The sequence below is a fragment of the Corapipo altera genome, unplaced genomic scaffold (genome assembly GCF_003945725.1).
Source record: "Corapipo altera isolate COAL_440 unplaced genomic scaffold, ASM394572v1 2b, whole genome shotgun sequence".
Classification (NCBI taxonomy): domain Eukaryota; kingdom Metazoa; phylum Chordata; class Aves; order Passeriformes; family Pipridae; genus Corapipo; species Corapipo altera.
In genome coordinates this window covers 8,214,542-8,236,843 of record NW_020884874.1, presented here as the reverse complement: position 1 = coordinate 8,236,843, position 22,302 = coordinate 8,214,542, and the positions used below count along the sequence as shown (strand labels likewise).

General features: G+C 45.1%; 1 protein-coding gene and 1 long non-coding RNA gene across 2 annotated transcripts in view; one reads left to right on the top strand and one right to left on the bottom strand.

The window, feature by feature from the left end:
* Positions 1-113: 113 nt before the first annotated feature.
* On the bottom strand, positions 114-21,179 carry LOC113959949. Its single transcript, XR_003531953.1, has 3 exons — positions 20,540-21,179; positions 2,058-2,064; positions 114-125 (listed from the first exon to the last, which is right to left on the bottom strand). It is a non-coding gene; the product is annotated as an uncharacterized LOC113959949 (long non-coding RNA).
* An 834-nt stretch (positions 21,180-22,013) lies between these two features.
* The window catches only part of SEC63 (SEC63 homolog, protein translocation regulator), a 59,695-nt gene continuing 59,406 nt past the window's right edge, over positions 22,014-22,302 (top strand). The window contains exon 1 of the mRNA XM_027633757.1: positions 22,014-22,188. Coding sequence (XP_027489558.1) covers positions 22,065-22,188 — 124 coding nt within the window. The 5' untranslated portion in view covers positions 22,014-22,064. The remainder of the gene's footprint in view (positions 22,189-22,302) is intronic.

Here is a 22,302-nt window from a genome sequence, read left to right as displayed (position 1 = left end):
GCACAAGCAGTTGGTGTTTTATTAAGAAAAGAAGTGTTGTTTATCTCTGTCTGGTGTCAAAATACTTCAAAAAGAGCTTTACACTTGAACACGGAGATTTTCTTCCCAGTAACACAAGTTCACAGCTGCTGAATGCTACAAATCCTCAAGCTTTGCAGTGGGCTGCAGAGTGCTGGAGCCCTTAGTGAGCAGAGGCTGTTCCTGTGCACCCACAGGGCATAGGGCTGAAAGAAAAGCTGCCCACAAAGCTAGTAAGCAAACTTCAACATGGTTCTTTCTGAGCAGAGAGTAGGGATGCTCTCCTCTCCTGCCTGTTATTGGTTCAGAGTTTGAAGCAGTACTGACAGATTTCATTTTCTCTGCAGAAGCACCTGGCCTCTCTTTGCAGTTTGCTCAGCTGAACGTTCCTTTCCCTGTATGGCTGCTACCAGGGCTCTAGCAATGATCCCACTGCCCACACATGAAGGAGGGTCACAGGCACTAGAGGTTCATTGTGCACTGTGCAGCATGTATCATAATGAGGTTCTGATATGTAAGCAGACATCCAGGTCACTAATGGTAATGGTAATTTTTGGCTTTACATTTGAGTAGAGGCTTAGAAAGTCCTGAGAAGCTGTGCCATCACTGTACATGTTTATCTGCATCCTCTAAGAGCCATACAGCAGAGGCTGCTTTGACCCAGCACCCCATGTGTGTCAGCCTGGTTGGGGAGTGTGTGGCTGTCTCACAAAACAGCTGGCTAGCAGGGAACCACTCCAAAAATGGAGGAGGTGAAGGGGCTTCCCATGCCTAGTTTCTTTATACGGCTTCTCTCTTGCTTTCCTTGGCAGATTGTGTGCACAAGCTGATCCCCAGTGACTGGTAGCAGGGGCAGATTTCTGCTGCTTATGCATACAGATGTCTACCTACTTTAGTTCGAGTGAAAGCAACCCTCTGTAATAGGAGGTTGGAAGTAAAACCACATGTTCTGCACTTTCTGACTATGATGCAGAGGGACTACAGCTCTAGGACAGGGAGCAGGCTTCTCCCTCGGGCTTGGGGGTTTATTCCTAGGTGGGATAACTGCCCTGCAGTGCACACTTTGCTGTACAGCAGTCAGCAGTCCTACATACAGGTAGGTAACCTCAAGAAAAAAGCAAAGCATATAAAGTTGTGCTCTATCTGATCTCTCGCCTTCTCAAGGTTTTTGCTGCTGCCATGTCTAGAGGTCTGTAAGCAAAATGGCCACATCACAGGGATTTGGATACATGGCTGTTGAGCACAAGGATGCCAGATGTGACCCATGTGCTCTATGCTTGAATTAACTCTTCTCAATCAGCTATAAGATCTTGAAGGCACTTAAGCTGGGCAAAACTATGTTTTCTTCTCTGCTATGGTTTCTATTTCTGAACATTTTGATTCAAGATCTGCGCTTCTTTTTTTCCCCCGAAAATTTATATTCACCCAGCTGTGAGAGCTCAGTAAGGGAATAGCACCATCCTTTATGTGGTTGGGGCAGAAATCAAGCTGTAAGTTATCTTTATGGTCTGACATTATGAAACTCTTGTATTTTGACCCTGGAAACTCATTCCAAGGGGACAGTAAGCATAAGACAACATGGACAGGTATCCAAGTAACAGATGAAAATGTCTACAATACATATATAAATATTTAGAATCTATTTCTTTTTCCTATCAAGTGCACCTTCTTGATTTCAGAGCACATTGCTTCATAGCTCCTACGCCATGAGTCAGTCTGTGAAATAGGGGTGCACAGACTGTCTACTATACTTGCTTCCTGCATCTGAGAGGGAAGATGAGGTAAAAGGGGAAAAAAAAAAGCAGAGATTGTTAGACCTAAGACTAAGAGACCCCATCTTACTCACTGGTAGAAAAAAATGCGTATGCTGTTAAAAGAGGATAAAAAGAACATAAATTCCAGTCAGATGTGCCTCTTGTGCAAAATGACTAATTAAATGACATTGATAGCCTAAAAATAGACCTTGCTTTAATGGGAAAATAGTTTGGAGGTCATTTAAAAAGAAATCAAAAATCCAGGAAGGATGAAGAGAGTATGACTGCCTGCCTGGGTTTTGTTAATTCTTAGAAGTAAATCTCATTTTGTGGGCAGCTTTCAGGAACAGCAGTTAAGCCCAGCACATGTACAATAGCCAAGCTCATACAAACAAGTGTGGTCCGGGGCTCACAAAGGGGCTGCAGAGGTCAGAAAACAAGTGCTGAGTCATTGGTAAATGAATTCAGCCTCTACCGACCCTCAGGCAAACCCTATGGTACCTACCACTTTGAGAGTGGGACCCACACAAGATTCACCCCCCCATGGAAGCAGTAGCCTTTCTGCTCTTGCCCCACTCAGGGAGGAGGAAAGCTGTTGGCTCCCTACCCACAGTGGCAAACCCACACTGGCCTGAGCCTGGCATGAACCCGGGAGCAGCCAGGCAGGATCATGGTTGCTGGAGCAGCCCAGCACCTCTCATACCACGTGTGAGCACAGTGGGGCCTCTGCGATACGTTTCTTGTGTCATTGAAACATGCCCCGGCCATCCGTAACTTCCAGGGATGGGCTCTGGGGTGATAATGGCATAAAGACAATGCCCACTGAAGAACATAAGAGCTGCTGTAGTGGGTCATCTCTAGTCCAGGAGCCTGTCTCCACTGTGCCTGCCAATCCTGGTACGATGGGGTAGGACTCATCATTTTTTGTTCTTGCTCTCTATGCTGGCTGGGATTTTCTAAACCTTTGCCGTTTCTTTTCAGTAGCACATATGCCCCAAATAACTGTTTCTCAAACCATGTGCTTGAACACCTGCAAGATGAGATTTTTAAAAATTAGTTTATATACTGAAAACATGAAAAGGATTAATGCAAAGGGGAAGCGTTTGATCTCTTTCACCAAATAACCATATCAAAAGCCCTTTTCAACGCCTTTTGTTGAAACATATAAAAGTCATGAACTCCTTGGCTGCTAGCCAGTGCATCAGAACATTGCCTGGTGTAAACTAATGTTGCTCTGTTGATCTCCAAGGACATGAACTGACTCTTGCCATGCCCAGATTCAGCCTCTGGGGATTAACGAGGTGTTTGTATGACCGACGGTGCTGTATGTTCTGCAATGAAATGGGATAAATATGTATGAAAACCTGTGAATGTATTTGAGAAGACAAGCTAGCTCCTGAAGTACAACAGATATTATCTCCAAGAGACACAGATTGACAGACTATCTTTGAGGTGATTAATAAGAAAAGAAACCACACTTTTTAAAAAAAAATACTGGGAGTTTTTATTGAAAACCAGGCTTTGTTCCAAATTCTACAATTTTCATGTCATGGTGTTTGCCAGGAAAGGCTGCTGCCCAGTAAAGGAGAAGTTCCCTTCCAGTCTTGTTATAATAACGGCAAAACTAATTTATGGCAAATTCTCCTTCTCTTTGCCTAGGCTGATGGTTCAAACAGAAAGGAAAAGATTTCCTACTTTAATTTTTCACCCTTTATTTTACTTCAGTGCTTTTCCAGCTAATTTGGAGGGGTACTGCAAATGACAAAGTTAAAATTATGGGAGTGCTTTGCAAATACAATAAAGTTTATTACCACGAGCAAGTAATGGCACAATCGCTTGGTAAACATCAAGCAATCCAAGGAATCTCCAGAGTGCAGCCAGAAGTTGGTGGGAGAGATTAACATTGATGGTTTTAAAGGTCCCAGAACAAACACAGTTACCATGGTCACATGCTGCCAGCCCAGGGGCTCTGACCAGGAACCAATGGGGAGCCCAGCGAGCTGTAATGCCAAGGAAATCACTGCAGAAATGGGCAAGCACACAGAGGGATAGCAGAAGCTCTGAGAGGTGCACAGGTCACTCAGGATTGGGCATCCTAGCAGTGTTCCACTTAGGGCAGGACAGCTGGCATAGCTCCTGGAGTCTGTAGGGTGGGAAAAACTCTTCACTATGTCCTATAAGCAGCTTCCTCTGCTTGCTTTTCAAACAAGTGCTTGGTTCTTCCCCCTAGTGCTTCCTTGCAGCATTTCAGCCATGTCTGTGAGTAGCCCTTCATTTGTGAGGACCTGGGGTGGCTTTGAAGATTCATCCATCATCATTCATATGGTGGTTTGATTCTGGAATCACAGTCCTTATTTCATGCAGGCTATGAAATAAATCCACAGCTCACTATTGTTATACACATCAAATATACACTGGTCCTCCTCACAGTATCACAGAATCACAGAATCCTTGATGATGGAAGGGACCTCTGCAGGTCACCCGGTCCAACCCCCCTGCTCAAGCAGGCTCATGCAGAGATCGTTGCCCGAAGGTAAGTCTATGCTGACCTTCTTAGTTACCTGCTTTTGCAGGGGCACCTCTGAAAGTGAGGTCAGTGGCTCCAGGAAGTTGCTGAGAAAGAACTGCTGGAGGTCAGACCCCGTGCCCAGGTCCTTGCTGGGGCAGTATGGTGTCCAACATGATCCTACAAGAATCTCTTCTGATCCACCCTGTGTCCTCCAGGAACTGTGGCTTCTCCTGATGCTGTGTCTGCACTGTATTTCTGGTGACACTTGGCTCCAAACATGGGTGTCTCCAGGAAGGACACTGTGTGGGTCTGGTGTTGAAGCTCCTGCTCTGATCTCTGGATGTCTGGGCAGTCCACTGTGCAGGAGCCAGCAGCCCTGTGTCTGCTTCTGGCATGGCCAAACAGCTCCTTAAATGCTTGTTAACCCCAGTCCGGGGTGAGCATCAGGACACCTGCATGACGGCATTCCTTTGTTTTGGGGCCAAACCTGACTCAGGTCCCTTCCTCACCATGAGAGAAAAGCTGCTGCTGCTATGGCTGCTGAGCAACACAGTGCCTATTGTAAACATGGGATGGTTAAAATTGTGCTCTTTACACGGAGGAAGGAAAAAAAAAGCTCTCAATGAATGGCAGGGCAAGCACATTCTGAGCTTGGCTTCCTGAGGAAAGCGAGCTTGTGTCGTATGGGGTTTGAATGAAGATTACGATCTCCTACATTTTGAATCTCTTGGCAAATCTTAATCAAACTGGACTGAAGGGAGAACATGCCATAGGAATTTGCACAAGTTTGATAATAAGAGCTGCTGAGGAAAGAAATTACCCCTCAGAAAGGCAGCAGCCTGACCTCTCCATTGGTTAGCTATGACAAAATCCCACATGATGGAGCCTGTAAAAGCCCCAGCTGCAGGAAAAGCTACAGTCAGATTTTGCATCTTCCTAGGCACCACAATCAATTCACCACAGAGCACAAATGTGGTTTTGTTAGTTCCAGTCCTTCAGGGCTACCTAAGCCAGCTCACCTGTTCTGGTTTACCCCCAAGTCTTTCTGTGCCATGCTGGCAGCCCTGGGACCCTCCTGGCTTGGGCGCAGCTGCCAGACTGGTGAGAGGGCAAAATAACCAGCCCAAGGTAGTGGTGGAACCACCTGTCTTTGGTAGGACCTCAGAAAGTTGCAGTCTGTCAGAAGTGTATGTGCCCACAGTGCTGACTACTACTGTGTTTCTCAAATACAAGAGGATTTTCTTTCCCCTTGGTACCAAGGAGTTCTATGCTGAGTTGACTGAATAAGACTTTTTGGCAGAATAATTTCCCTTAATAATAGGAAAGTCAAATATTTCTTAAGATCTCTATCACTTCTGAAATCTCTTTATCCTGCATATGAAGTGCTTTTTTCCTTTTAAACTGATGCATGCACCAAAGCTGAACCCAATGTTTTCCCTCCCAGCTGTTGCTGTTTAGCTACTCCCCTCTCCACTTAGAAAATTTTTAGTTCATTTTTTTAAGGTGAGAGCCTGAGAGAGGTTAGCTGGAGCGCAAGTGCTCTGCTTTTCCCTTTAATTAGCAGAAGTGATGGCTACACATGGATTTCAAATTTGTTTCAGCTCTTACTGGGAGCTCTTTGCAACCTGAAGCAGGGATTGATTGTCTGTGAAGAGGCTCTGTGATAACAAAGGCAGAAGTCAGGCAGGGAAGGTCTGACATGTGAGCCGTCAGAGGTGGTGTCACTGCCAGCTGACCCATCATAAGACCGCTGGGAACAGCCAATGGGTGCCCAGCTCGGGAGGTTCTAGTGCCCTGCTCCCTGCTAGCTTGTGCTTGGAAACAGATTGACTAACATAATAGAGTGATTTTGTAATCTGTCATAATACCATAAGCTACAGATCCACAGACTTTGACCCCTCACAGGTATAATGAGCTCCTTTATTCAGCTGCACATGCTCTCTCGATGGGGGAGAGAGAGGGGAGCCTTTTCCTAATTATATATCCAAAGCATATGTTTTGCCCAGAAACAAAGCATTATATTCATTAGTAAAATCCTATAAGCTAGGCTCTTTTTATTAGCCAGTTAACTAATTGACAGTTAAGAACACGTATTAATATCATGGTGTAACCATGCAGTCACTTAATCTGACAGCTTTATTAAAATCATAGCATTGCTCCTCTAAGTTGCTACAGTGAAGGGCTGTAGCATTTGCATCAGAAACCCTGGTGTTTGGAGATATATAGCTCAGCTGTGAAAAAAAAGTCAACATAACAACACACAAGTCTCAGCCTGGTGTTGGTCTCTGTTAATCCTTTGTCAGTGTTGGAGAAGAGCGCTAAAGGTCCTTGCACTGATCTTTAAATATCTACTCAATCAAAGTAAAGTACGCTTAGGGGCATAAAAAACATATGTTAGTACATTATCCTTTTTCCTTACTGCATCAGAGAATTATCTTGCAGCAAAATGCAAAGCATTACACATCTGAAAGAATAATGTGAAACACTTGGTGCAGTTTGGGCAGGGTGTGTGTGTCATGCCAGTGAGAGGGGGAGCCCAAGTACAGCTGTGGTTGTGGCGCTGAACACAACCACACAACCTTCCACTTCCTACAGTAGTTTAAAAAGGTAAATGACCTGTAAAAGGAAAAGCTTAGAAAATAAATAGCGGTAATGGAATTAATGTCATCATGGTATGATGGCATCATACAAATCAATCTTACATCCTCACCTCACCAAAGTAATAACTCTCTATAGTAGCCCCTGTCTGAAAAGGTTGAGGTAGCAGATTTTTGTCACAAAGTGCAGTGCTTTCATGAGGAATGATAATAAAAGATCTACAGAATCGCATTGCTCCTTTCATTATGCTTGCACAGCCTCTGCATTTGGTTTACAGATCTTTGTCATCTGGTTCCTGACATATAAGAAGGAGAGTACAAAACAATTCTGGGTTTCTCAGATTGATAGCTACAGAGGAAAAAAAAAGGAAAAAAATTAAAATCAGAGAAGGAAAAATAAATATGAAAGCAGATCTTTACTTCATATACAGTGATAGACATCATGGCAAAAAAACCAAAAAGCTTTAAAATGCACCCCTGCTAAGCAGCAAGGCTGCCCCCTGTCTGAGCCTGCCTTCCCCATTGCAGCTCTGAGAGTTATGTTTGGCTGGGCTGGAGCTACTGTGTATTTATTGGCCTGGTGTGAATCCCTGTGTGGTCAAGACTGCCTGGAGTGGTGGTCTGGCACTATTCATAGCAAAGATATGCACTACCCCATCCTTGCTAGGCTGGGCAAAATCGCTCTGATTAAAACATTTACCTGCACCCCCCATCCTCTGAGCCTAAAATGCCCATGACCATTATTTTAGCTCAGCAAGAAGAAGACCAGAGTCTGGCATGGAAGGCCATCTTACTCCTGACTCCCCGGGTATGTGAGCCAGGCAGGCACTCAGCGTGCCCAGAGGTGAGCAGCTATAAGCTGTTCATGTTCTGTTCTATCATGTGTTATCTCAGCTCCTCACCAGTAAATCACTGCTGCAGCTGCCCCATACTGGGATAGTCACAGTCTGGTCTGCTGTTCTGGTGCACCAGGACAGTTTTAGAGCACTCCCTGGGTTCACTGCTTAGAAAAGAGGCTCCACCCCCTTCTTCATTTATTTACAGACTTCCCATCTTTTACCATGGGCATCACAAAAATACACATCACAGAACTGTGTAACCAGACTGATTTCACAGCCAATTTCTGTTGCATGAAAGAGCTCATCTGGAATGTTGGGGACCAAGTGAAAATCACGGTGGCTGAATAAGATGGATTTGGGCTGGACATTCCTGGTGCAGAAGCAGAGAAGTCAAAGTGTTTACAAGAGATTATTGATTACACAGCAGACAAGAAGGTTGTTCATGAAAAAAAAGGTAATTTTTTGAAGCAAAGAAACCTCTCTACCAGAAGTAGGCTGAAGTCAGTGGGTACACACAGATACAAGCACACATGTTTGTTTTCACTGGGCAGAGACTAACGGGAGAAAGCACGCGAGCCTTACCATCTTCTATAGTCCATTGCCCCTTTTCTCTGCTGCATCTGGTGCTCCTGTGCTAGGGATATTCAGGGGTATGTCCTGGCCTAGTCCTTTTAGCATCCATCCATGGATCTATTGTCCATCTAATTCCTTTATCAACTTGCTGACAACATGTCCTTTCTAAGCCACTCCCTGTGCAGAGTCCCAGCCTGCTTCCTTGCTCCCTGTAAGATGATCTTCAGAGGATCTCCTTGATCATTTCAGTTGTGCTTCCCTGTAACACTGTGACTCCTCTAGTTCTGCTTTCTGTCAAGAGTATATATCAACAGGTGTTTGCTCTAGCCACCAATGGTAGGTGTAGATCAGTTTAGCCAGAAGGTACAAATTTCAAAGAACCTTTTATTCTTGCCATGACTTTTATTAGGCATTAACTACTTTTTAATCTTAATGAAAAATGGCTTTTATCCTTTGCATTCTGACATGTTCATCTAAACCCAGACACTCTTGCCTCTTAAAAATAAACAAAGTAAATCAGGGAACTGTAATTAATTATAAATGGTTAATGAAAGCTGATAAAAACTTTCTGGAAGCCAGCAAAAGCCTCTGTGCATCACATTGGTTAAGAGTGACAAGACCTGAGGGAATGACATAAAGCTGTGTCAGGGCAGGTTTAGGTTAGACATCAGGAAAAGGTTTTTCACCCAAAGGGTGATTGGGCTCGGGAACAGGCTCCCCAGGGAAGTGGTCAAAGTATCAAGCCTGACAGAGTTCAAGAAGTGTTTGGACAATGCTCTCAGGCACATGGTGTGACTCTTGTGACTGTCTTGTGCAGGGCCAGAAGTTGGACGCTATGATCCTTATGGGTCCCCTCCAACTCAGGGTATCAATGTGAATTTTGCCTGATCGCTGGCAGCATGATTGAGATTATTAAGGAATAAATAAAAGGAAAGCCCCTCTTAAACATTCAAACAACATCCATCAACAAAGCCCAGACATGGTGAACAGACAGCTGCTGTGTATTGGAAAAGGCTTGTGGGAAGGACCGTAATATCACACTTCCTGAGCATTTTCAAAACAGCAGAGGAGTAAACAATACCTCTAATGCGAAATCAGAGGTAAAATGAATTAGGTGGTGATAACCCTTGAAAAAGAAAAGGTATTTTGTGAGTTTCTGTACAAAGACCTTTTGAGCTCTAAGCTTCATAATCAGCTTGGAAAATAGTTTAACTTGCAGGAATCTTTGTGACTTACTTCTGTCTTCCCCAGTTTGCAAGGTCAACCATCAAAACAGATGGTGTTTGGAGAGCTCTGAATGACAATTGTTAAGCATAATTTACAAATGATTTTCCATTTCTAAAGGCAGTGCTATTGCATCATTTTGGAGCCATGTTTAACAACAAGGCATAAATAGTTAATTTAAACAAAAATGGGAAATTCATAGGGAAAAAGTGTGTGTGGGGACTTTTCAGATAATCCACTTACTGCATCTTTGTTGTGCCTATCCTTATAATACCCCTGAGTCCCAGTTGCTGGATTTAACTGTAACACCAATTTCCAGAGAAGCAGCAGCTGCGCTCTGGCTTTCATTGCTAATATTCCTGGTATTAGTGCCCTTGAAGCCCTGCAGCAAAGCCTGCACCTCCTCAAGGGCAAAATCCTCATGTCCACTCCCTGTGTGAAGAAAGAGGAGAAAGGGCAGCATTTTGGACCTAGGTCAGTGGAAACCCTCAACCTTTAAAGCACTGCTCAGCTTCAGTATTGCATCCCCATGGTTACTCCCTAGGATGCAACAGGAAAGAACAAAGTAGTCCAAAGTGCCAACCAGTTTGATTCCTGATGTAACTCAACCATTGGATTTCTGCTAAGGGTAAGAATCCAGGGAATCACAGCCCAAACATCACGATGAACTTATGAGGTGCTTAAGCTCTTATTTTCCCACTTTCCTGGCTCTTTTGGCAGGACTTGATTCAGGAGCACTGTAGGGTTTTTGTACTGCCACTAACCTCTACAGTCTTGAGATACAAGCTGTCAGCAACTTGCTCTAGGACCTTTCTCCTGAATTTGTCACCTCTCAGCAGGAACAGTTAGTTTTATCCCCATCAAAACCAAACGGCAAATCCAAAGAGGACACTGGGGTCTTGAGGTGGATCACTGGGCCATCAGTTTTAATCTGACTACTCTATGAGAAATAAATAAAATAGCAGGAATAAAAAGTGCCAGTAAGAAGGGATGTGGCAATGGGTTTGCCATATGTAGGATGGAAGAAGTCCTGTCAGAGATGGAATAGTGAAGAAAAAGAAGAAAACAGCTCAAATGTTATAGAAACAGAAGTTTTTAATGTGGTTTAAACAGGTTTTAAAATGGCTTTTGCATGTCTGCAAAGTCATTGCTCCTTCTTCCCGACACCCCCTGTGAAGGACTCTTATCTCCCATACAGGAGTGTCCTGGGAAGATGTCCCCAGGACACTCCTGTATGGGAGATAAGAGTCCTTCGAGGTGTTTCTCATTGGTCTTTGTTAACCCCTTCCTATTGGCTGTTAACTCTTTACCTGATTGTTTTTTTCTGTAAGACCCTGAACTTGTAATTGGTCCCCTTTTGACCCTCCTAAAAGCCTTATAAACCCCTATCCCCACAATAAACTTCCTCTTTCGCCTGTCCCTCCCTGGTGGTCTGTGCGAGCTCCTTACGGGGTTATCAGGCCACGTGGCGGGGTGTGCTGGTTTAAAAGTTAACCAGCAGGGGAAATGAACTCAACTCAAAAGAGAGATTATAAGTCAGAATAACAATTTAATAAAATAATACAACAAGCACAGCCACACAGACAAACAATTGGTCTCAACCCACAAAACCCAAATGTACAACCCAGCACCCCGGGGCACAAACAAAGCGGTGCTCCCTGGGCCCCCCACCCCCCTCTAAGTCCAAAGTAAAGGGAGAGGGGAAAAACCTGCTGGTGGGAGAGCTGTTGCAGTCCGGTCAAAAGTGGCGACTGCAGCCCAGCTGAGGGTGGTGGTCTCAGTCCGGCTGAGAGCGGTGAGCTGCAGTCCTCCTCTGGATCCCACGAGTAGTGGAAAGGTTCTGAAACTCCAGGTTTATATATTCCCCAGCTCAGGCAGGAATGTTCAGTTCTTCCCTCAGAGTGGGGAATTCCATAAAAGGGTATGAGGGTGCTCAGTCCTTCCCTCAGAGGAATTCCACAAAAGGGCATGAGGACAGGAACATCCCCCCACCTCACAGGCCTCTACTGACAACAGTTTCTGGGAAATGGCATGGAGGGCTATAGAATACACAGTTTTGGACTACACCCATCCAGTGATGAATCAGTCCCAGCTGTTCTAACTAGGACACGGGGCAGGGGGGAAGAGCATTCACCTTCCAGGTAATAGGCTGGCACCCAGGGCCTGAAGGTTTCCCCATCCAACTTATCCGCCGTAAAAGGGAAGTGGTGTCTGCATGGAATTGGGTGCAGGCACTCGCCTTTGTGGAACTAGCTGCAGACATCTTCCCTCCCATAGTGTATTTCCTCTCATGAAAGTCTAATTGTGGTTCATGGCTCTTCAGGTTGGCCATGCTAAACTTTTGTTGACTGGAAGTAATTGGAAGAATTGACCATCTTGTGTCACAGGACAGACACAGAGAAAGAACATTTCTAAAATAGCTGGGCCAAGCACAAAAGCTCCAGTGTGATACTACCTGCAGAGTGGACCAGGAGCAGAACAAAAGTAGGGATCTGCGTGGCCACCCAACAGAGCCTGGCAGCCTGAGGTGGATCCCAGCCACACACACAGTGCAGATCCTACTGCCTTTCTCATGTCTGTAGCTTTTCCACGGTGACAGATTCTTCTGAAGCTCTTACAAAGAGCTATTTTGTTAGCAATGCCCATTTCAATGAAATATGCCTTGCAAACCTATTATCTTCTCTCTTTCTTTCCTACACACACTAAGAGCCTTCTTCTTTTGTTGCTTTTATGACCCAGATAGACTCAGCTTAGGTAATGCCAGACATCATTTTATTAGGAACTAATACACCTATAAAAGTGGTAAATGACTGGAAATCTATCACCTTCTTATCAGAATTGTTTGGCAACAGGGTGAGCTGGAGAATATCTCAGCACTGTGTTGGATTGCTATTGTTGTAGAAAGACTTCGTAGAAATCTAGCACTAGCAGCTTAAATATTAACAGCTAGAGTACACAAAGCCTATAGAATGTGGTATACGAATTATAACAATCATATTACAACATGCCAAGTAACTAACTACAGAATTGGACAAAATTACCCAAGAGGATATAAAATAGGATATAGAGCCACTGTATACTGTATAAGAAGACAACCACTTAATAACAAAACAGCAAGAAAATCAAGCCAATACAAAGCAAGAAGACCTCAGACCCCAATATTACCATTGGCCTGAACCGTTGCGTGAGAGGTGGGGAGCTTAGATTGTAAGGGAATAATTGCCCACGGATCTCTTTGTTCAGGGTCCCTCTTTGGAATTGCCCAGCTCTAGCTGCAGTGCTATTAATAAAAAGGACCTTATAGAAGAATTTTGGTTTATTGATTCAGTGGAAGCCAAGTCAAACCCTGTTATGGTGGCTGGTATCTGTAATTTCCATAGCAGTTTGCCAGCCCAGATGGGACTCTAGGCAATCACCACTGAATGTTGGATGCTCTCATCTCCAAATGTCCAGCTGCTGACATCGGGTGAGTTCACCTGGGAACTTTGGAGACAAGAGGCACTGACTGATTGTTGCCAAAATTCTGCTACTAAATTCTGGATATTCTGGCTTCAAGTGGGTTCAAGTCCCAGTTCAGAAGCATGCTAGGAGAGGTGTGCATGGCCTGATCAGAGTAAGGCACACAAATTTGGCATATAGGTAGGGGGAACAGACCCAAAATAGAGAAGGGGATGCCCTTAATTGAAGTACTAGAAAATTGGAGGAAAATAGATGACACTGCAAGTCTATCAAAAACCTGAGCAGTAGCATTGGGCCAGGATGAATGGCTGACAATGACAGGAAGCAGGGGTGTGTGTGTGTTGGTGTGGCCCTATGAAGGATTCTTTGACCAAAAGAAATTAACTTTACTATGACATATTCAAAACCTTATCAAATGGATTTTTGGCATGTATGGGACAACTGGGCCTATGACTGCCATAAGGGAGGTGGTTGCAAAAGTTCACAGAGAACCTGGGTTATGAATCTAGCTGCAGCAGACATAAGTGATCCAACAGATATGCTTGTGGAATCTGCTCCACCTCTGCACTCCCCTCTCTGCTTTTTCTAACCCATGTTTTATTACTGCTTCTGCAACTCCTCCATCTAATGCTTATGCTAACGTTCTTCCAAATCCAGCTGCCAAGCAGTCTGTAGCAGGGAAAACTAACACTCCTCCTCTAGTACTTACTAATGTACTTACTAATCAGCCCTGGAATCCTGGAGATCACAGAATCATAGAACAGCCTGGGCTGGAAGGGGCCTTGAAAATTCATCTGGTGCAGCATTTCATGGGAAAGAGAGCCTAGATGAAATCAGCTAGAACCCTGCCCAATCACATCTTGCAAATTTCCAGCGACAGAGACTCTACCATGTCCCTGGAGAGATTGTTCCAGTGGGTGGTTGTTCTCACTGTAAAAAATGTCTTTCTTACATCATGATGAAACCTCTCCCAGTGCTATTGTAGCCATTGCCCCTTGCCTTCTCCATGTGCAGGCAGAGCCTCTACTGTCTTTGTAGCAGCCCTGTAAATAGTGGAATACTGTGATGAGGTCCCCCTATCTTGTGTCTTCTCTTCTCCAGAGTTGGAAACTTTTGAAATCTTTTCACAGTTGTGTGGGGGAGTAAAATACCTAGACTGAAGGAATATGTGAATTGGTGTCCCCAGTTATTTTCAAACATTTGTAGTGAATATAATGCACCATGGGGGGGATACTCAAATATTATTGAAGGAGCTATTTTGATCTGATGAAAAAGATAAAATAATTGAAAAGGATGCAGAATTGATGCAACAAGCTGGGGGAAATAGGAACCCTTGGGCAACAAATGATCCAGATTGGTATTATCATAATGCAGGAGACAGAGGCAACTGTCAGACAGCAATGTGGAATTTAGTGGAAGCTATTAGAGCTTGTGGAGAATCAAGAGTGAACTGGATGAAAGTACAGGAATGCAGGCAGATGCTAGAGGAACACCATAGTGACTACTGGGGAGAATTACGGTGGGCTTTACTAAAGCATGGAAGAATGACCATGCAGAACTTTAACAATGAGCTAGTGGTAAGAGTATTTGTTGATCAAGTCACCCCAGATACAGGGAAATATTTTGAAGAACATATGGCTGGGTGGCAAGGGGAGACATTACAAAAGACCCTAAGTTTTATGCTTATGTTTATGTGGTGTTTATGTTTGATGTATGGGAGGAAACACATAGAGCTGAACTTGCAAAGGAAAAGAAACGGGAAAAGCAAGAAGCTAGTCTTTTAGTGGCAGCACTGTCACAGAGTTTACAACTAAACCAGTGAGTGAGGGGATTTCCCCCTTGGAGAGAACAAAACAGGGTAGAGGCATGTCAGATCAGAGACCTGAAAGAGGAACGAGAAGACACAGAATTACCTGGGAGGAAAAGTATCACTACTGTGGGAAACTTGGTACCTGGCAAAGAAAATGCCCACTTCATCCAAGGGGGCTTCAAAGGGAACTGGGTGTGGAAGATGTAAGACAGGAATCATGAAGTAATATGCAAGACTATGGCATGTAGAAAGCTCAGCTGAATGAAAAGGGGCATAAAATTAGGAAAACAGAGGAAGTTGAATTTTTAGTTGACACAAGAACCAACTTAAATTTTGTACCAAAGGGAACTCTATCACAGGACAAGGTGTTAATTCAAGGGGTAACAGGAAAAGGGGTAACATGTTTTAAGTAAACCATTACTATCCACGTAGGAAATAAAGGGGTGCAGGGAAGATTTGTAATACCAGAAGTGTTCCCATCTTGTCTATTAGGAAGATAACTCCTCCAAACCTTGGATGTATATTTACATCTATCACCCAGGGTTACCAATTTGACAATCGCAGGCATATTCGTAATATTCCCAACCTGGAGATACCTAAACCCCTGGAAGCTGGTGCCCACGGAATTGCAGAGTCAATCGGGAAATGAAGTGGAACTGCTGAAACACGCCTGAAAACAAAGGGAGGCGCGCCCTCTGCTGTGGAACAGCAGCCCATCCCCGGGAAGCAGGGAAAAGTATTCAAAAACAAGTAGCTCAGCACCCTGCCCGAGGAATCTTGGAAGTGTCTGAATTCCCATATAAAACCCCAGTGTTACCAGCAAGAAAAAACAGACAGGAAAAAGGCGGAGATCCTGACTTTTGATTTGTTCCAGATTTGAGAGCAACTAACCAGTATATCATTGTCTCACACCCTGCAGTGCCAGATCCCACTCCTGTACTCTTGCAAATCCTGCACTGGGCTACGTGCTTTACTGTGACTGATTTGATTGCAGTGTTCTTCAGTATTCCCACAGATGGAGAAAGCCATCCCTTGTTTGCATTCACTTGGAAGAGAAAACAGTTGACATGAACTTGTCTCCTCTAGGAGTTTAATGGGTTTCCCACCATATTTTCTCAAATATTAAAAGATTTCAAGGATATTGAATTTCCTGGTGGATTAGTTTTAGTGCAATATGTACATGATTTATTTACTAATAGGTAGTAGAAATTGTAATGACTGTTTAAAAGACACTATACATTCAGGCACTGCTTTAGCAACCAAGGGTGTATCTCCATCCAAGCTCTAGCTGGATGAAATGGAACTATAATATTTGGGATTCATTTCAGAGGAAGGACAGCAGGTAACAGATACAGAAAGAATAAAAGCTATAAATGAAATTCCTCTGCCAGCTACAGAAAACTCCCCAGCTATGAGGGTTTTGAGGTGCAGCTGGGTTTTGCTGACCATGGACACCAGGATTAGGGGAACTAACGTAATCTCTGACAGAAGCAACAAAAAAATTAAGAAATAGAACCCATCACATGGAAGCTTTGGCTTTGGCTCCAGCTTTAGGACTTCCAGACTACACAAAGCGTTTTGATCTGTATATACATATGAGAAAAAAAGAGTCTAGTGGCGTTTTAATGCAGAAATTAGGACCCCATCAAAGACCTGTGGCGTAGTGTTCTGTCCAGCTGGATCCAGTGGCATCTGAAGCTCCAACATGCACTAGATCAGTGGCAGTGGCAGCTCGAATAGTAGGAAAAAAGTCAATTTTTACTATTAGACCACTTCACCCAATTATGTTCTATGTGCCACATGAAGTTGAATTACTTCACGAACACTGTGCAACACAAGCCTTGTCTCCCCAGTGAGCACATAAATATGAACTAACTCTTCTAAATGCAGATAATGTGACTCTAAACAGGTGCAACATGTTGAACCTGGCAACACTAGTACCAACACCTGGAGAAGGGGAAGAGCATCAGCAATGTGACATGCTAATCCAGACTATTAGTAAGGCACAAGCAGATCTCGCAGACAGAACTCGAATCTTGTTTTATTCACAGATGGATCACCCAACTGTTTACATGGGCAATCAAAAACTGGCTATGAAAATGTGGACCAGTGGAAAGTTGCAGATGCCAGAGCCCTTCCGGGCACAGTTAGTGCTTAAGGGGCAGAGTTAATTGTGTTAGCCCAAGCAGCTTGCCTGGGAAGAGTAACTGTCCATACAGATTCAAGGTGTGCTTTTAGTGTATGCCAAACAAAAGGTATGTTGTGGAAAGAATGGCGGTTTCTCACCTCCTCTGGAAAAGCTATGGCTAATGGAACAGAAATTTGGTACTTGGTGGATGCAATCCCACTTCCCAAAGAAATTGCTGTGGTTTGCTGTCCAGCCTGTACAAGGGACACTATTGTAATCAGCAAAGGGAATGCCTTAGCTAATGCAGCAGCAAAAGCCGTGGCTCATCAACCTGTGGTGAACATTATGGCAGTTACTTCAGATAAGAGCTCATGGCCCGATGTTGACCATCCAAAAGAATTATACCAACTGATGTGACAAATGAAGAAAAGGAACAGTGGGAAAAGTGGGAAGCAGTGGAGGATGAAGATGGAACATAAACAACAGGGGCAAAACCTGTCTTACCAAAGAAATACCTGATAACTGGATGGTTCCATGACCTCGTAAGACCAAGTAAAATTAATGCATTCATTACAATTGGACAATACTTTAGCAAGATTCCAAGAAGTATGGTCTCTTCTTCACCAATACTTCACCAAGAAGTATTGGGTCACCTCCTGGGTACCAGACTAGGAGCTTGGGCAAAATTAATTCTTCATGGTTTATTCCTTTTTTTAACAACCTTTGAAATACTGTTTGTTTGTACTCAGTGTTGTAACAGTTGCTGTACTCAACTGTGCTCACACCTTAGGGATTACAAATATTCTGCTCCCATATAACAGGAATGTTAATAAAAACAAAAGGGGGACTGTTGTAGAACGTGTTAGTTTAAATTTAGCACTATCAGCTTAAACATTAATAGCTAGAACATTCAAAGCCTATAGATTGTGGTACATGAACTGTAACAACCATTACAGCATGTCAAATAGCTAACTACAGAACCAGCTGAAAACAACCTAAGAGGATGTGAAACAGGGTACAGAACCATTGTATATTGTATAAGAAGATGATCACTTAGCAACTACTTAGTAATGAACAGCAAGAAAATCAAACCAATAAAAAGCAAAAAGACCCCAGACCCCAATATTACCAACTGGGATGAGCTGTCACGTGAGGGGTGAACTTAGATTGTAAGGGAACGATTGCCCAGGGATTTCTTTGTTTGGGGTGCCCTTCAGAGGTGCCCAGCTCGAGCTGTAGCACTATTACTAAAAACGACTTCACATGAGTCTCTTTTGACTTACGGATTCAGCGGAAACCGAGAGTCGAACCCTGTTAGGGTGGCTGCTTTGCATAATCTCCATAGCACCATCTGCCGGCCAAACATTACCTCTGGAGATGCCTGCTCTCCACACTGTCAGCTGCAGGAAGGCAGTCCGTCACCTCACGGAAGATTAAGATGTGAGGGAATGCGGAAGATGACATGTGGAGCACAGATTCCCCCAGCTGTAGGTGTATCTACTAGGTTGCAATTTCCATTTTACAATCATAAAGTTTTCCATTCTGTTTGGAAAGCACATACCTGTTATGGCTGAATTGTTCTAAGTTTCATCATTCCTATCCACTAAACCAGTCTGACGGTCAGCTTTGGCACCATACCAGGTTTGTCATTGCTTTTCATCAACAGATATTATGGGGTCTTGTCAAAGCGCACTTTCTTCTGCCAGTAATTTGTGTCTCTGGCTTGTGTGGTTAGGAATTAAGGTGGGATTGAACTCAGTCAGCTGCATTTTTGTAACTAAGCCTGATAAAAGCCTGAAGGTGCACACTCAGTAGAGGTGGTCAGCGACCAACAACCTCCCATGAGATCAGAAAAGTCACCAGTGGATGTGCAGGAGAGGTGCTGGTAACTGTGAAACCACTGAGCAAATGACCATATGTATAACAATGAGTAGTTTGAACCTGGTGCAGGGTGCTGAAGGGAAGCCAGGTGGATGGCCAAGTGCTGAGATGCTGAGGGTAGCTCCCACAGCTGCAGAACCCATCCCTGCCCATGTGGAAAAACCCACTATGACAGCTAGTAGCATGGCAGAGCTGTGTTGCAAAAAACGGCACTTCTGTGAGTTGACACAAAAGGTCCTTAAAGAATGTTGAGAGCATATGGGGAAGATCAAATTCCTCTAGGTTAGAAATTATTATCTACTTAGGAGATGCCATAATGCTATCTTCACCTCCAGTGGACCAAGCTGCTCCTCAAGTCCAGGCAACTGGGGGTTATTTTACCTGGATGACCTTCCAGACAGGCCATGAGTGGAAAAAGCAACATCGCTTCTTCTTTTTTCCTGGGACGCAAGAGATCACCATCATTTTTTATAGGGAAATGAGTACGTAAGGAACAGCACTCAAATAAACTGTTGGGGTTTAGGCTAGAATGGTCTCTCTTCGCTACTGTTCAATCATGGGGCATCCCCTCTCTTGGCTGGGGAAACCTGCATACTGGACCTGACAGCAGGAATTATTTTTTCAGGCCCTTCTTTCCAGTGGCTCCTGCCTAATGGCTAGAACAGGCTGGCAGGGAGAAAGCAGAGACAGGATGAGGCTGAAAGCAGACCCTTAGGATTCCCCTGCTAGGTCAGTTAATGCCACAGGCAACCAACCCCCTCACACGACAATGGGACAAAGGAGTGATGTTGCCAACAATGGCTAGAAAATCTGTAGCTGGGTTCTGAAACAATGACATTAAGAAACCATCTGGTTATCTGCAACATGAGCGATGCCTGCTTTCCTCCTGCTTGGGCTCCTGTGATCGGCTGAACGCATGGACCAGGGATTTTCTATAGGGCACTTACTCAGACTGCCTCCCATGTGGATTTTACCCTGTGTAGTAAGATCTTAGCCTTCCTCATCTAACAGGCTGCTTTCACAAAACCTGTAGGAATGTAATCTTTGAGAGCTTTGTCCCTTTATCTGACTGAAGTAGCAAACTCAGCAGATGAGCACAGCTGGAGAAAGAACATTTCCTCTGCTTACAAAATCGGGCTGACTATATGTGTAGGTTTTTACCTGTCTTCTTATTTACTGTACAGAAGCTTTTCACGGCCTCACTGTAAAACATTAAGGACTAGAAATCCAGACGGAGGTGAGTTTCATGTGCTCAGGTATCTTCCAAAACAACTACTGCAAGAGTTGCCATCACTGCAGAGTGTGTGCAATACTCGTAGCAAAGAACATAGAAGGAAATATCTTAAACTTTGCCTGTGAACCTTAAAAGGATCTAACTGGAAGCAATTACAAAGAGTATCAGTGAAAAAAATTGGATCTTTTATTTTAAAACATTTTAATTAACACAAAATCTTTTCCCAGAAAACAATTAGGGATTTCTTCCATTCATGGATTACCACAGCATGGCACCAGGACATTTGGTGCCACTCACTGGTTGTGGCACTGTGTTACCTTTATCTCCACTTCCCACATCAGTCTTTGCTAATGTTGGGACAGAACTTTTCTAAGGAATGCCTAATGCTCCCCCTGCACATGATGCCATGACTTCTCTGTCACATTTTCCCATAGCCTGAACTTACAAGTACTAAAGCTGTGAGATCTGTATGAGATCATGGGCATATTCTCATGAATGGGCTTGATTATCAACCTTGTCTTGATTTCACACCTTTAAGGTCACAGCCCCTTGTAAAGTATTATCATTCCTGCAACCGAATTCACAATTAGACACATTTTAAATGTTTGCTCTCACATGGCTGCTGAGGATCCACCCTCCAAATCCGGAGAACTTTATCATGTCTGAAATTATCTCTTTACCCCAGGCTCTACTCAGTTGTGCCAAGCAATAGGACAAGAGTCAACAGGCAGAAACTTATGCACAGGAAGTTCCACCTGAACACAAGGAAGAACTTATTTACTGTGTGAGTGATTGTACACTGGAACAGACTGCTCAGAAAGGCTGTGGAGTCTCCCTCACTGGAGATATTCAAGAACCATCTGGATGCAATCCCGTACCGCTGAATAGGTTCAGTGGGACCTTGATAGGCTGGAGAATTGGGTAGAGAGAAACCTAACGAGGTTCAACAAGGGCAAGTGTAAGGTACTGGACCTGGGTAGGAACAACCCCAAATACCAGTACAGGTTGGAGGCTGACCTACTAGATAGTAGCTTTATGGAGAAGGACCTGGGAGTCTTAGTGGATGACAAGTACACCACGAGCCAGCAGAGTGCCCTTCCAACCAGGAGCGCCAATGGTGTCCTGGGGTGCATTGAGAAGGGGGAGGTGATCCTCCCCCTCTACTCAGCCCCCGTGAGGCCACATCTGGAGTGCTGTGTCCAGTTCTGGGCTCCTCAGTAGAAAAAAAGACAAGGAGCTACTGGAGAAGGTCCAGCAGAGGGCCACAAAGATGATGAGCTGTGTGGACCATCTCTCTTGTGAGAAGAGATTGAAGGAGCTGGGCCTCTTTAGTCTAGAGAAGACTGAGAAGGGATCTCATTAATGCATGTAAATATCTCAAAGGCGGGTGCCAAGAGGATGATGCCCAGCGACAGGACAAGGAGCAACAGCCATAAAACAGGAAGTTTCACCTCAACTTAAGGAAGAATTTCTTTACACTGAAGGTAGCAGACTACTGGAACAGGCTGCTCAGGGAGGTCGTGGAGTCTCCCTCTCTGGAGACATTCCAAACCCACCTGGATGAGCTCCTGTGCCACCTGTTCTATGCGACCCTGCCTTGGCAGGGGGTTGGACTGAATGATCTCCAGAGGTCCCTTCCAACCCGAACGATTCTGTGATTCTGTGACATGTGCTCCAGGGCGGCCCTGTTTGAGCAGGGCGGCCGGACCAGGTGCCCCACTGCGCTCCCTCGCAACCTTCCCCACCGTGGGATTCCGCGACGGATTCCCCGATCCTGACGGGAGGGGCTTTTCGACGAGCCAACCAGCGGCCGGGGGGGAGCCTGCGGGCGGGCGGGCCCGTGACGCCACAGTCTCAGCTATGGTGGCTGAGCAGTGACACGTCTCCTTCTGGCCCGGGAAGGGGCGGGGGAGCGGGAGCGTGGGATCTCGCGGGATCCCGGAGCGGCTGGATCGGCCCCGGGGCGGCGACACCGGGGGGCCGCCGGTAGCAGCAGCAGCGGCGGCGGCGGCGGCGGGGACGGGCGGCCGGCGCGGCCATGGCGGGGCAGCAGTTCCAGTACGACGACAGCGGCAACACGTTCTTCTACTTCCTCACCAGCTTCGTGGGGCTCATCGTCATCCCCGCCACCTACTACCTGTGGCCACGGGACCAGCACGCCGGTGAGCGGCCCGGCCCCGGGCACGGCCGGGCTCCTCCTCGCCCGCTTCGCCCGCCCGCCCGCCGTGGCATAGCGGGGCCGGGCCGGGCCCGCGGCGGGGCCCCCCCGGCCGGGG